This window comes from Haliotis rufescens, unplaced genomic scaffold (assembly GCF_023055435.1).
Source record: "Haliotis rufescens isolate VD_foot unplaced genomic scaffold, xgHalRufe1.0.p SCAF_8, whole genome shotgun sequence".
NCBI classification, from domain to species: Eukaryota; Metazoa; Mollusca; class Gastropoda; order Lepetellida; family Haliotidae; genus Haliotis; species Haliotis rufescens.
The window spans coordinates 36,476,195-36,493,267 of NW_025964372.1; the positions used below are offsets into that span (position 1 = coordinate 36,476,195).

General features: G+C 39.6%; 1 protein-coding gene across 1 annotated transcript; it reads left to right on the forward strand.

Moving 5' to 3' along the window:
* Positions 1 to 816: 816 nt before the first annotated feature.
* Positions 817 to 11,811, forward strand: LOC124141829 (probable 18S rRNA (guanine-N(7))-methyltransferase). The gene is made up of 5 exons (XM_048389697.1): positions 817 to 1,060; positions 2,947 to 3,075; positions 6,432 to 6,567; positions 9,073 to 9,171; positions 11,502 to 11,811. The coding sequence occupies exons 1-5, from the start codon at positions 911 to 913 to the stop codon at positions 11,690 to 11,692; spliced, it is 705 nt and encodes a 234-aa protein (XP_048245654.1). The 5' UTR covers positions 817 to 910; the 3' UTR covers positions 11,693 to 11,811.
* Positions 11,812 to 17,073: the final 5,262 nt, after the last annotated feature.

Here is a 17,073-nt window from a genome sequence, read left to right on the forward strand (position 1 = left end):
CTCTGAAGTTGACAGAAGCTTCAATATTTACTCAAACATATAAAATCAGAAGGAATGTGTGCATAGTCTGAAAGAAATGCGACCATTTAATGACTTGTAGTGTAACCATTTACTTGTTATTGTCATAAAACTAAACAAAGTTCCGGTTAGATCTAGTACTGGGGGTACCCGGGTCCTACTCATGACCTGCGAAAGTCGTGAGCGCGAAACACTGAAGTTAAGGAGAAAACCCTCTGAAATGGGAAAACTGATCAAAAACGAATAAAATATGCCTGTACCATAATTTATCAATGTGTTACCAAGTATATCCAGGTGTCCGAGAATATTATAGAAAACCCCATGTGGCCGAAAGGTCGCAGATGTCAAATTCGCAATGTTTTTATATTATCAATACTATCATTACATAATGACAAAGAAATAGTTCCAAACGTCCTGTGCAGACCTTCTATCCCAACAGACACTTTGGGATGGCTGCCACATAGTTGTAGGATCTAGATAATTAGGCGACACAAATATATATATATATATGTAAATATTTTCATAATTACTGATTGTAATAGAAAAACGTAGTATGTTTACGTGAATGTTAATGCACTGTAGCAGTTCAGTCACAGTATATGCGTAACAAAATTATGTTGATAAATGTACTAAACCGCCGGGCAAAAGGCAGCATACAATTAAAAATTGGATTTGACAAAAAAATCGAAAACATTTTGAAAACGTACCTTGGCTGAAACTAGTCACCTAAACACTGCGAACTTTAGGTCCAAAACACAATTATGATTACCGTACAAAATACATCACCATCTTAGTATGTCTTGATGTTTAATGTCTAGTCACCATCAAACATTGATGTAGAATTTCCTTTGCCCGGCAGTTGAAATAGAATAGAATTTACATTCGAGGAACTATGAGTGCGTCATCCAAGTTGAACGAAAGCATGACACAGAAAGAGAGAGAGGAAGCCAAGGCTATGGTTGACTACCTTATTGGGGACGAGGAAACCAGCAGAGAAGATATTATTGGACGGTTTTCCCAAAACAGCCAACAATATGAAAAGGTTGGTATCGGTCAGTGAACACTGGTAGAACAGTAATGATTTCCAAATGAATGAATTATATTGAGTTCCCCATCACTACAATAAGAAATGACATGCATGTATGTATAAACGATTTGTATACAACGTATATACACAGTTTGCATTTACTAAGATCACAGAGAAAGTTATTGGGTTACACTAGACCTTTCTGGTGTCTATTTTTAAAAAAGATGCCAACTTTTCAAATGCCCACATAAACATGCTATAATATTTTCTATTTACTTTACATATAAATTGAACGATTCATAATGTTGTATTTGATATCTTTGTCCAACATGGATAGTATATGGTAATCGACCCGTGAAGATCCGGGGTAGAATAGGCCTTCAGCAACCCATGCTTGCCGTGGAAGATGACTATGCTTGTCTTAAGAGGCGACTGACGGGATCGGGTGGTCAGGCTCACTGACTTGGTTGATGCATGTCATTGATCCCAATTGCGTGGATCGATGCTCATGATGTCAATGACTAGATTGTCTGGTCCAGACTCGATTATTTACAGACCGCGGTCATATAGCTGGAATATTGGTGAGTGCGGCGTTAAACAACAAACCAACCAACCAACAAACAACTCAGTGGAGAACACAATTTAGCATTGTTAATGGCAATTAGAATGGCCTACACTACCGGGACGACATGAGGGTAATGCCCGCCCTTTTGCACGTGTTGTAACAGACTTTTTGAGGCAGCGTAACATTGCTGTAGTGCTGTTTCTCCAGTCCTCCCCCCCACAGGACATGTCTTGGATGAGATGGAGAGACACTTACGACAGGATCAGAACCAGTTGGTAACGCCAGCCCAGTTGTGGGAATCTTTGGTTGAGATTTGGAACATCTTCCAAGCTGTTTTCAGTCATCTGGTGTATTCAATGCGCCGCTGCTGGCTCGCCTGTATCAACGCAAACGTTGGTCACACCCGATTGACATTGTTAATTGAATTGTGATACCACCCCTCTTATAGGGCCTGTCACTCTCTCTCCAGTCACAATGTGTGGAATTTTTTGTCAATTAATTTAATATGATAAAACCTTCATCAGACGAATGACTGAAAATTATGTTGTTATTTTCTATAACATAAAGTTTACACTACTTTATATGAAGTACAGTTACTATTTTCCGCTGGTATAGTAAAACTTCCTTTGTCAACACTACAGATAAAATACCAATATCCAGAAACTTTATGACCAAGTATAACTACCATGTGCTTAAACATCCAGCATCCTAGTTTAACCTTGTCATGGATATTTCATGACCTGATGGGTTAGTGAGTGAGTGAGTGAGTGAGTGAGTGAGTGAGTGAGTGAGTGGATATTTCATGACCTGATGGGTTAATGAGTGAGTGAGGTTTTACGCCGCTTTTAGCAATACTCCAGCAACATCACGGCGGGGGACACCACAAATGGGCTTCACACATTGTACCCATGTCGGGAATCGAACCCGGGTCTTCGGCGTGACAAGCGAACGCTTTAACCACTAGACTACCGGACCGCCCCTCATGACCTGATGAACTAAACTGCAACATATTCATGAAACATGAACAATTTCCTTTTCCGGTTTTTCTCCTGTTTACAAATGATGTAAGTGACCACAAGGCGATATCTAAATAAAAATGACAAAACCCTTTCCATATTCACAAGAAATCTCTGTCAAAAACAGTCGATTGTACGATTCCGACCACAAGTATGACGAGATGTTTCTGATCTCCTTCACTGTCAAGGTTTTACAAGGATATCTCCATAATCATTGAAACAATTTGCAAACCATATTGAAAGACTACTGTGCATAATTTAAGAGTGTGTTTATTGACAAACACGAAGAATTCACTCATAATCTTTTCATTTTGCAAAAGGCTATGAAAGGGATAAACTTCAAGTGTCCAATGCAGACTGCACAGACAACTGCTGAGCTGTTTCCTGGCGAACGAAAAGATGTTTATGTCCTGGATGTGGCTGCAGGAACAGGCCTTTGTGGAGATGAGGTTGGTATATTCTATACATTCATCTGGTATGATTTGCCGTGAAACTTCATAGTCCATGGCCATATTTGTTTCTTTGTAGTTGAATTTTAGATTTGGTTGGTTTGTTTGTTGATGAACGCCGCAAACTCCTGATAACCAGTATAAATTAAAACGGTTCTGTTAACTAGATAACCTCGGTCACTTTCAACAGAGAACGTTTTCGTTGTCTATGACGTGGGTCTCACATAAACAATACTCTGTACCAACTGCAACTGACGGACATGACTTAGCAATGTGAACGAGGATTTATGTTTGTTTGTTGTTTAACGCCGCAATCAGCAATATTCCAGCTATATGACGGCGGTCTGTAAATAATCGAGTCTGGACCAGACAATCCAGTGATTGATATCATGAGCATCGATCCACGCAATTGGGATCGATTACATGCATCAACCATGTCAGCGAGCCTGACCACCCGATCCCGTTAGTCGCCTCTTACGACAAGCGTAGTCGCCTTTTACGGCAAGCATGGGTTGCTGAAGTCCTATTCTACCCCGGATCTTCACGGGCTAGTTGAATTTTAGAAAACTGCGAAATGGTTAAAGTAGAGGATGTTAAATGTGTCTGGTCAAATTCGAGGTCCGCCGCCACGGCCGCAATTGTTTTTCTGAACTATGCGCTCGGATGTCAGAGACCTCAGGAGAGACTTCATACCTGATATATATTTATAAAGGGGAATGTTCCTGTCATATGATTGGATGACACTGGAGGTCAAGGTCACTCAGTGTAAAGAAAGAACATTTATGATTAGAATTTGATAAAACTTGGTATACGTGATCACTAAGGCAGGACCTTACGTCCATGTAAGGTCGAGGTAACAAGAGGTGACAAATATATAACTGCTTAAATCGTATGACCTTTCGGATTAATTCATGATAATTCATAGCATTTTCTAGTCAGTACTCTAAGTAACTCAATTCGTGTCCTAACACTGGTTGATGTACGATTAGTTCAGGGGCTTACATCCTCCGAATCTAGGCCCACCACGGAGAGGCGTACATCATCCATCCCTCAATTAATTCAATCACTCATTCAGAATGTGCTTCAATATGTTTATTGATATTTTGTATTCTGGAAGGATATAAAGAAACCTCGTAAATAGTCATGACAGTAGAGGAGCAGCCTACAAAGTGTACAAAGCAGTAACCAACACTTACACAACTAGAGTCGTAATAACAGCAAGAACAGGTAGAAGATAGAAGCTGAATAGTATACTAGCCACATAAAGAAACTGTGCACGGAGAAAATATAGATATAAGGGCACACCGTCCATATATGAAATAGAAGTTTGAACACAGCAATTATTGGAGACATTCAAAAGCTCATGCACGTGCCATGCGATATGACGTCATTGATGGGGGCCTATGGACGTGCAATGTGTTACTGCACGTGCATCCTGTGCAGCTGTACACAGCATGTGCAACTCAAAATTCGCTGTCACTTTAGAAAGCATGATCTGTGGTCATTCAAAAATTCAAAACTTCTCAGGCGCAGACACAAGCATCAGAACACAAATGACGTTGCCGACCACCCACGTACAGGACGTCCCCGAGTAACGACGCCAAGACAGGACAGATGGATTCGAGTTACACATCTCCGACACAGGTTCCAAACGGCAGTAACGACGTCCCAGACAATTCCTGGACTGCGCCGTATCCATCCCAACACTGTCAGGAATCGTTTACGTCAGTACGGGATTCGACCACGACGCCCTGCCATACGTCCCATCCTGACACACCGTCATCGAGTCAACCGTCTAAGATGGTGTCGAAATCATGTTTGCCAACCTCGAATATGGTGGAGAAATGTTGTCTTTACAGATGAATCGAGGTTCAATATTTCCCACAGTGACGGGCGCCAACGTGTCTACCGGCGTTTGGGAGAACGTATTCCACGCAACTGTATTGTGGAGAGGAATCGTTTTGGAGGTGGCTCTGTGATGATTTGGGGTGGGATAACAGCACGGCACCGAACCCCTTTGGTGGTTGTTCAGGGCAATCTCACCGGTGTTGGCTACAGAGATCAGATTCTGAGGCCTGTGGTCATTCCTTTCCTGCAACGTCATGGCCCGGGATTGACATTTCAACAGGACAACGCTCGTCCTCACACGGCTAGGGTCGCGATGGATTTCCTTCACCATAACAATGTCATGTTACTGCCATGGCCTGCAAATTCTCCAGATCTCTCCCAAATGTAGCATGTGTGGGATGAAATGGAGCGCCGTCTGCGTCGTCTTCCACATCCTCCAGATAACGTCCGTGACTTGGCACAGGATTTGAGGAGGATATGGCAGGCCATTCCCCAGGCCTTCCATGCCCATTTGGTGGACTCCATGCGTCGCCGATGCACTGCTGTGATTCACGCACATGGTGGTCATACCCGTTATTGACTTTGTGACTTTGTCGTTTGACCCCCTACTCCATTTTGATCTTCTGACGTCATCGTAACAGATGTTGTTCAGGTCCCGTTGACATTTTCTTATGGTCCGATCATTCAGCTGCTACAGCGTCTGAATCATTTTGTTCTTGCTGTGTTGTATTTCAATCCAGAATATATTTTCTCCGTGCACAGTTTCTTTATGTGGCTAGTATATTTATCAGTGTGCTATACGCCAAACTGTGTAAGAACTGAATGAGTGGATAATCACCCTAACATGTGCAAGGGTCAGAAGGTAGGTTAAGGAGACAATTAATGTTGTCTATTTAATCATTCTAAAGGAGTTAAAACTAATTGCTGGAACCAACGCTGCCATTTTTTCTCTTAGACCAAAGATCTTTAAGCCAGTGGTTATCATCGGGAAATGAATGGGTTTTTTACTGGTTCGAGGCTCCATATGGCCAAAGTGTTATTGTCATGCATAATATCACAAATCGTAATTTACAGGATCCGGATTCCACCACCTCATAAGCAGCCAATCAGACGTCAAGCAGTTGATCCATGCCTAGTCCTCTTGTCCTTTAATCAACTAGTCCTCTAGTATATATTTTTGTGAAGAGAGTATATCACGTAATTAGAATAGAGGACGAGTCTGCAACGGGAAGTTATTACCATCAATCTCTTTGTAGCCTTCATTATCCTTCTGTGCTGATGGTTTTTGAAGGTTCCAGACGCTCCCTGTTCTTTGTTGCACGGAGTCGCAAGAAGTCATATGTCGTTTGATTTAAAATATTTCAAAAATCTATTTAATTTACTCCATGGTTGCTGAATTCATCTACACGGAAAAGAATAGATATATCTGTATTGTGATTCTCAAATGTTCAAATGTATTAAAGTGAAAATGTCTCTTATTATGGTGATATGTTTTGTGACTTTTACAGCTTTATCATCATGGCTTTCGAAACATGGATGCCCTGGATCCGTCGAGTAAGATGCTGGATGAGGCAAGGAAGAAAGGACTGTATGGTCGATACTTCATTGAAGTTTTAGGAGAAAATACCATAGACATTAAAAATGGTACGTGGTGGGAATGTGACAGTGAGGCACAGTCAGTGTTGATAGTATGTTCCTAAAAAGGTTTTCCTGTTGGCTATAGGCCATGCCTTATGCATCAGGACTCGACACTGTCACACACATATTTAGAATGGATGCCATATGGCCGGTATGAGTTTACAAATGTTTTATCTTATTTGTTTCTTGCAAATTTAATCAATAACGTTTTTTTATGTCTGGTGATAAAATATCACGTGATATGTGTTCCTTAAATGGTATTGGTGGCATCTATTATACGGGGGTCCAAATCCCAATTTTGCCCTGCTTATGATTCTAGGTAACCGTCCTGTGCCTGTGGGCTTCACCAAAGATGGAAACATCTGAAACGAAAATGTGTTTATAATATGATACGGTAATAGGTTAGAGCTGCATGTCGGTTCATCTGAAGAATTGCAGTCACGTCGAAATACGTTGCTGCCATAAAAAAGAAGAAGAATATGCTGTGCTCTCATTTTAGAGATAAACTTAACCTGTATAAATCTCTCTATTGTCCTGAAATTTGGAATACACTCTCTCAATCACTTTCTACGAGTTAATCACTTCCTATCACTTCTTAAAATATTGTACTAGCCACAACTCTGACTTCTGTAGCTTCTTTGATAGGCATTTAGAAGTTGGAGTACTAAGTAAGGATAAGAATGTATGGATGAACAACTTCTTTATTCATTTTTGTAATAAAGAAGTTGTTCATCCATACATTCTTATCCTTACTCTGCCTTCTGTATCTTATTATTGTGTATATCATTATTTCAAAATGCCTGCATACAATGAGGGAGGATGTGATAGTTTTCAAAAAGCAACAGTGGTATTTGTGATTATGAAATACAATTCAGTATTTTCATATTCATGGAAGAATATTCATCGAAAAGTTGATACTTCATTCTACAATGACATTGAAGAATGCTTAATTTTGATTGGTTAAAACGAGGTTTCATTTTTGCTACGGAAAACTTGATGGAATTAATTTCAGAACACGCAGAATTAAGACAACCATACACACGCTGGCTTTGAATCCGTGAAATCTTGAAATTGACCAGTCAAATCATGCAGATTCCTCGTGTCAACAGCAGCCTGAAGAGCGGCTGTTTTGTCATACGCAGTTCCATTGGAAATTTACCAGCAGGCTCATTCCCAGTAAATATACACGTTAATGTTGAACCACAATGTAGGTCAGGGTTGTCATCTTGCTTCGTGTAATACGGAGAATGTAAACACATCATTGTCAGCCATCCACAGTGCGGCACGACTAACCGCGATCTAGGTCAAGTTCTGCCACATCCAAGGTCGGGTGGAGAGGGATTTATTTTGATTTTTTACATTATTTACTGGGAGTAATTGCCATACAACTAATAACACTTACACATGAAAAAAATAGTGGAATGTTAATTCGTAAACTTTGATGGAGAAGTATATTCGTTCAGCATTTTTAATATTAAACCTGTTCCTCCTACAATGGAAATGTCATGTTCGATTTCCAAGAAATGGCTTCTCTCGCAGTTGTCCAAACAGTGCACACCATGCTGCTGTTAAATTAAACATCTACAGTAAACTACGGTTATAACGAACACGCTTATAACGAACTGACGGATATAACGAACTTACTTTTTTGTCCCGACTATTTGCTGTAGTTCTGCTGTATATATGCTTATAACGAACTAGGGTTATTACGAACTAAAATTAGCAGTCCCTTTAAGTTCGTTATAACCGTAGTTTACTGTATCTTTGGACTAAGTTTGGAGGGTTATTTGTCAACTTCTTTTTGAAAAACTATGTGTTTTGAACATTTATTTTGAACTGATCAAGACTATGGGTATTTTGATGTTTAACTTCAGTAATATTTGTTACATAACTACCTGTACTAAGATTGCGTACCTGTGTACCCTGTGTTGTTACGCGTGGCAAGAGAGCACCGTTTTCAAAGCGTTGTTGCGGTCATGGCAGTATGGAGATAAACCTAATCTGTTTTGAAGGTTGATGTAGTCCCGCTGGAGAGTAGATACCTCGGTTCAAATTCAAATACAGTAAACTACGTTTATAACGAACACGCTTATAAGGAACTGACGGATATGACGCACGTATTTTTTTGTCCCGGTCACTGCTGTATCTGTGCTGTACATATGCTTATAACGAACTACGGTTATAACGAACTAAAATTAGTAGCCCCTTTGAGTTCGTTATAACCGTAGTTTACTGTAAGAGGTATCTACTCCACAGTGGGACTTCATCAAATTTCAAAACAGAGTAGGTTTATCTCCTGAATCAAAACCCACATGGTCGTGTATGTCAGCCTAAACAAATTAATCATTCTGTACGTTTGTCAGTCTATAAGATATGTCCCTTTTCACTTCGAACAGTGAAATGTAACACTGTTTCTTTCATTTTCAATTGGACGTGGCCGAGCCAGGTTCAATGTGAATCGTGTTAGGTTATTTGTTGAGTATTTCACCCCACTATTTATATGTGTTTCAGATACATATGATGCGGTGACAATATCGGGTTTGAGCGCAATGGTTTTGAAAAAAATGCCTTTAAAGGCAATGAAGGAGCTCATCCGCATTGTCAAACCAGGTAGGTATGCGACAATGATTCCCATGAAACATCACAACATTTCCATGATCCATTGTATGGTATCGTAGCTCCGGTTGCTGGTGATCTACAGCGAATTTATTATTAGTTATTGTTAATTAAAGGTTGTTTGCTGTCCTCTGTTGACATTTGACTGTAATATATAGTTTACAAATGCTTTGGTCACAATGATCCCCATGAAACATCACAACATTTCCATGATCCATTGTATGGTATCGTAGCTCCGGTTGCTGGTGATCTACAGCGAATTTATTATTAGTTATTGTTAATTAAAGGTTGTTTGCTGTCCTCTGTTGACATTTGACTGTAATATATAGTTTACAAATGCTTTGGTCACAATGATCCCCATGAAACATCACAACATTTCCATGATCCATTGTATGGTATCGTAGCTCCGGTTGCTGGTGATCTACAGCGAATTTATTATTAGTTATTGTTAATTAAAGGTTGTTTGCTGTCCTCTGTTGACATTTGACTGTAATATATAGTTTACAAATGCTTTGGTCACAATGATCCCCATGAAACATCACAACATTTCCATGATCCATTGTATGGTATCGTAGCTCCGGTTGCTGGTGATCTACAGCGAATTTATTATTAGTTATTGTTAATTAAAGGTTGTTTGCTGTCCTCTGTTGACATTTGACTGTAATATATAGTTTACAAATGCTTTGGTCACAATGATCCCCATGAAACATCACAACATTTCCATGATCCATTGTATGGTATCGTAGCTCCGGTTGCTGGTGATCTACAGCGAATTTATTATTAGTTATTGTTAATTAAAGGTTGTTTGCTGTCCTCTGTTGACATTTGACTGTAATATATAGTTTACAAATGCTTTGGTCACAATGATCCCCATGAAACATCACAACATTTCCATGATCCATTGTATGGTATCGTAGCTCCGGTTGCTGGTGATCTACAGCGAATTTATTATTAGTTATTGTTAATTAAAGGTTGTTTGCTGTCCTCTGTTGACATTTGACTGTAATATATAGTTTACAAATGCTTTGGTCACAATGATCCCCATGAAACATCACAACATTTCCATGATCCATTGTATGGTATCGTAGCTCCGGTTGCTGGTGATCTACAGCGAATTTATTATTAGTTATTGTTAATTAAAGGTTGTTTGCTGTCCTCTGTTGACATTTGACTGTAATATATAGTTTACAAATGCTTTGGTCACAATGATCCCCATGAAACATCACAACATTTCCATGATCCATTGTATGGTATCGTAGCTCCGGTTGCTGGTGATCTACAGCGAATTTATTATTAGTTATTGTTAATTAAAGGTTGTTTGCTGTCCTCTGTTGACATGATTTGACTGTAATATATAGTTTACAAATGCTTTGGTCACAATGATCCCCATGAAACATCACAACATCTCCATGGTCCATTGTATGGTATCGTAGCTCCGGTTGCTGGTGATCTACAGCGAATTTATTATTAGTTATTGTTAATTAAAGGTTGTTTGCTGTCCTCTGTTGACATGATTTGACTGTAATATATAGTTTACAAATGCTTTGGTCACAATGATCCCCATGAAACATCACAACATCTCCATGGTCCATTGTATGGTATCGTAGCTCCGGTTGCTGGTGATCTACAGCGAATTTATTATTAGTTATTGTTAATTAAAGGTTGTTTGCTGTCCTCTGTTGACATGATTTGACTGTAATATATAGTTTACAAATGCTTTGGTCACAATGATCCCCATGAAACATCACAACATCTCCATGATCCATTGTATGGTATCTTAGCTCCGGTTGCTGGTGATCTACAGCGAATTTATTTATTAGTTATTGTTAATTAAAGGTTGTTTTGCTTTCCCCTGTTGACATGATTTGACTGTAATATATAGTTTGCAAATGTTTTTGTCACAATGGGGCTCAGCTGGTGCCGATGTGACTAAACATTTCAACTCACTCACTCAGTACCCTCCCCATGAAGATCCGGGTTAGAATAGGTCTTTATTAAGCCATGCTTGTCGTTGTTAGAGGTGACTAACGGTATCGTTTGGCCAGGCTCGCTGACTTGGATGATGCATGACATTGCATCACAATTGAGTAGCTCTATGCTCATGATGACAATTTCGTTGCTCCATACTCTATTATTATAGCTGGAGTATTGAGCGCAGCAACAAACAACAAACAAACAAACACTAAATACTCACTTGATACAAAATCAAACCTTTTAAATCACTTGACAGTATTTCGTTATGGTCTGAAAATGATCAGGGGAGCTGATGTTTCCAAGTATCCAGTACATGATGGACAGCATGTCCTTTCCCGTTTGCTTTCCAGGTGGTTACATCATCAATTCGACTTTCTACAACATGTTCACTGATGATGGTGATGTCAAAGCCGTGATATTTAGAGAAAACATGAAGACCTTGGAATCCCAAGGGAAATGGAAGCAGGTGGAACTCAGGCGCTTCCCTGAGGTAATAATTGGGAGTGAAGGGGCCGTTTCAATTTATAAAGTCCTTGTTTGAGCACGAGGATAGTTGTCTATCCGACACTGTTGTAAACATACCTTTATATTGTCTTGCTTTAAGCAGCACTTTCAGAAATAGGTGAGGTGAAATGGGGTTTAACGTCGCGTCCAAGATTATTGCACTTATATAGCGACGTGCATTTACGTGTATGTGTTTGTGTGGCTGCTTGTACTAGTCCGGACTGATGCCGATTTATAGTGCTAGCTCACTGAGATACCATGCCGCAGTTTAACATGAATACCCCACTTGTTTTAGCCCCTTAATGCCGAGCGCCAGACAGGGTAACAAGTACCATCTTTTAACATCTTTTGGTATGACGCGGTCGGGGATCGAACCCCGGACCTTCCGCTCTCCGGGCGGACACTCTACCACTAGACCACGGAGGCGGTCATTTTCTGTAATAAGCTAACGCATTGCATCTGTATCATTAGGCTTCTGTAGATCGGCATTGTTACTTTGTTGACAGTAAACATTTGAACATTTCACTGTATGCACTTGATAGTTTGCTCTGCCGCTGTTTTACCATATGTGAATAGTAGAATTTTTTAAACAAATTATATGTGTAAAGTAACGTTTGAGAAGTTAAGCGATTTCTTGTTGGAGGTATCCATAACAGATACATACTGATTGAAATGGACAAAAAGGGAACACAACTGAGACACAGTAAAATGATATGCTATCATGGGTTCCCAGCCTTGTCTACGGGTACCAAATACGTGTTGGAAACAATGCACACTAACACATTTAAACATTTGATTCTGACATTTGATTTGTTTCGAGCGGTTGATACAAGATATTTGCGTTGTTTTGTTGTCTTGTTGTCTTTGATATATCTGGAAGGGATTAGTTATGATGTTTAAATGACAATGTCCAGTTACATAATTAACATTTCAGTAACAATTATAATTTCCTAAAATAAAATAAGTACATGCAAATACTGACTTGTTTTTAAATTGTTATCGGATTTCATTAAGGGTAAGTGTGTAAAAATATAACTCATCAATATTTCGGTAATGAGTTAAGAAAGATGAGATCAATACTCAAAGTTAGATATTGCTACAAAAAGCAATATCTAACAAAAAATCAAACATATTTTAGCATACTAATAGTAATCACTCTCTAAAACGCGATCTATTCGCCGACAGGAACCTAGGCTTGGACATCTAACTGGTGTTCATGAGGACATACGTTACTGCCAGCATTGTACCGAGTAGGATTTCAGTAATTACTCAATCTACCCAGGGCTGTGTACAATATATTCCCCAACGTAAAAAATCGAGAGTTAGTGTGTGAGTTTGTTGTTAGTTAGTTTCTTTGTTGTTTAACGTCGCAGCAATATTCTAGCTACACGTGTGTGCCTTCAAATAAGAACAGTAACGACCTACGCCGCCGGGACTACGATGACACGCAATCAACCCTGATATTTTGAATAATTCATTTCAGTCAACTTTGCTAAAAACACGTATACATTTTGTGCGCGCACGCACACACGCACGCACGCACGCACACACACACGGACACACACACGCACACACCGTCACTCGATGAGAGAAACATGGTATTTCACTCGACACAAGGAATATCTTCTCTATTATATACTTTTTGTGTTGTTATCTACCAAACAAATTAAATTATTTCATAACAAATGTAAAACCTTGAAACATAAATTCTCCCTACCTAACACAACACACAGGGACGGTTCACCAGCCCTTGTATTTGCGACTTAAAAGTAGTTTCGTGTTTGTAAAATCTTAAAAATATGAACAAAAGTATCGAAAGATATTAAGGGTCAGGAAAATTCTTTATTATATAGATATGATTATTTACAAAATCAACTTTAACAAAAAATATTCTTGAAAACTGCCGTTGGAAGCGAAAGAATACACGTTGGTCAAGTAACAAAAATGGCGTTTTGGGAATCGAACAGTCTCGATTGACGAGTTGAATGAGAAATCTACAGTTTATAAGGAAACATTTTCGAGAGAATTACAAACTGCAAGCAGTGAATGTAACGACAGTCTGTCATAAGTGTGCCTTGTCAATGTAAACGTAACGTAAACGTAAAAAGAATGTCAACAGTTTGTTGTTTACGGGCTCGTCACTTACGACAAAGGGAGCCAATTTAAGGGGAGGTAACTCTTGTATGACAATAGTTCCGTCAAAGGGTTTGGTTCACTGCAGTGGAATATCAAGTGTTATGTTCACTGCAATGAAGTATATAATAAATTATAATACGTTAACGCCAGAAAATAATCAGTCGCGAGTATCTGCTGTTTACTCCATTTGGCGTAATAGTGAAAATGGTGAAGAAATTCATATGAATGGATCACTGAAAATCAACGATGACACCACACGAAGTCCGCTTCAGTAACCCAGATGTGAGGAGATGTCAAACATGCAGTAACACTAGAAAACGGGGATACGTGAAGGCCAAAGGCTGAAGCCATGTCAAACACCAAAGCACACCGAAAAAGTGGCATAACACATGCTTAATGCGTGTCAAATTTCACAATGATAAATGCAGAAACGGCTGTTCTCCTAGACCACACCAAACTCTAATAATCACCTTAAACACAACACAACACAATATACACTGGAACGGCTGTGCGGTACACGACAGTTTATTTTCGATGCACAACACGCAAGACACAACAGACAGTGACATCACGTCACTCCATATACCATTATAACATGTGTCATAACATATAGAATATAACATATCGAAACATACAGATGGTAACGGTAGCTGAAGCCCGACACGTAAAACCAGAGATAAAAAATTTGTTAATACAAAAAGCTCTGGAACCGTGTTCTCCCTACGAATGCAACAGCACCAGTAACTGGGGAGTATACAGTATTTGAATTACGCTTTACACACGTCCAACATACTTTTACAAATACAAATTATACACAAAATCCTTATTTTACTCATCTAACATGGGTCACACACCCCCCTCCCCCTCCCCCCCCCCCCCCCCCCCCCAATACAGCAGTATTATAATGGTTCTGCCAACCGAACATTTCCAAGACCAAGTATTCTAATGGCTCTGCAGCCTACCGTACATTGTGTAGCCAATGAAATGCAAACATATATACAAAGTATTCTAAAGGCTCTGCAGCCACAATTCACAGGTGGAAGTAAACACGATTATACCAATGAGTATTTTAACAGCTCTCCAGCATCATCAACATACATGGCCTGTCAACAGAGACAGATGACCATAACAGAATGTGGCCTCACCGCCACACGTCCACATCTCAAAACGAAATGCCTGACACATGAAAAAGATATTAGAAACGGAATAATAAAAATGAAAGAAGCAAACATCAATAAATTTACATGTTAATTGAACTGCCGTTATTGCAAGCGAGAGAGGCGACATTATAAAATCCTACCCTTATATAGCCCCAAATATCAGCGCCATCTACTGGCATTATTACCTCCCTTGATTATAGAACGTACCACTAGGAGAAAGTAGTTTCCCTCTAATTCACTACTTCAAACGAGGGAAACATCATTTCTCCTAGACCACACGAAACTCTAATAATCACCTTAAACACAACACAACACAAGACAATATACACTGGAACGGCTGTGCGGTACACGGCAGAGATTCAAAGAAAGTCTAGAGTCCAAGAGAAAGTGAAACTTTTAGCCTGAATTGAAGATTATCTTTCACGTAGCCATCTTTTGCTTTTTCACTTCTCCAACGACCATGTCTCTTAAATATGCGATCGGGGATGCCATTATTAGCTGCTGCAGATGCACCACCACTTCGAAGACTATGCAGTCCATAATGCTTTATATTGTCAACAAATGGCGTAAATGCTTCAATGAACAATTCCCTCAAACGCGAATAAGTCATGGGTACATTAATATTTCTAAGTTTATAACCAGCAATACATTTGGACAAATCTCTGAATATATATTCAGATGAATCGAGACTTATCTCCGCACTATTTAGATATCTCTCTAAACATAACACTGGACAAAGCTTGGTGTTTGTCCGCCCAATAGCCAGCCACGCCCCGTCTCTGTAGACATCGGTCTTAGACTGCTCAATGAATACCATCATATGAGCATCATAAAATACAATGTCTGATCTCGTGATCTGCAACAATTCTGCTGACCTTAAAAACCCAGCAAAGGCTAATAAGCACATTGACATAATTCTCAAATCATACAGTGATGGATCTGCCATTCTACCATCATACAACTTTTCTAGCAGGCTAATGGTAATTGGCTCCTTCTAACATACATCTTTAGCCAATTTTCGCCTTGCTGCCTCCAAGACATTACGCACCAGTGAATTATCAGTTGGACTTGCTAAACCAATATAAATATGAGCATGACGGATGCTATAGAACGCTGTCTGAACAGGAGATATAGAATCACTCTGCTGAATTACAGATAACAGGTATAAAGCACAGTGCAATGGCGACAATGGCAATTTTACAGACATCGAATTGACGATCGCCCACCTTTTCCAAGCTCCAAATCCATATGTATACTTTCTTGTTGTAGAATCAGCTCTACACCCTGCTAAGAGGCCTGGCAGACCCCCTGCTAATTCGCGGACACCTCTCGGAAGTGTAGCAATCTCATCACTATAGGTTGTCCGAAATATATCTGAAACACACAAAATACGGTCTTAATCAATCTTAAGCGCTAATATGTTAAATGAAAGATCTCTCTCCCCAAACATGCCACCCTTTATTCTACTGGCAACATAAGCCTCCTTCGATCGGAGCAAATACATCCAATCTCTCACCTGTGGAATGAATACCGAGTTAGGACATACCAATGGCCAAAAACAAGCAGAGTGCCACTCTGGTATCACAAGGGTACCCTTAGCCTTAAATTCTGACATGTGTTTGATTGCCCTCGGAATCAAACATACAGGAGGAACCACCCAATTCATAACGCCACCCCAGTTAACAGTGAAACAGTCCACAACGTTACTTCCAGGATTGCTGTATCTGGAATTAAAACAATGAAGTTTAGTGTTATAATATGACGCAAATCTGTCTGTTTGATGTGGACCCCATTTCCGTTCAATTTGCTGAAATATGGTCTTTGAAATACCCCAGTCATCATAATCAATCATTCTGCTAAGATAGTCAGCTGTCTGATTATCACATCGTGGAATCCACTGCATATACAACTGTATTGACTGTTTTGTACAAATTTCAAATATATGTAAAGCCAATGTTTGCAAATGTATTTTCATGCTGCCTTTCTCAATGATTAACACAACGTTTGTATTGTCTGTACACCACATAACACGGTTGTTCTTCAGGTTGGGAATAAAGCTCAGTAATGTCAAGTGAACAGCCTTTAACTCCCTCCATGTAGAACTCTGACGAGCTTCTTCCGC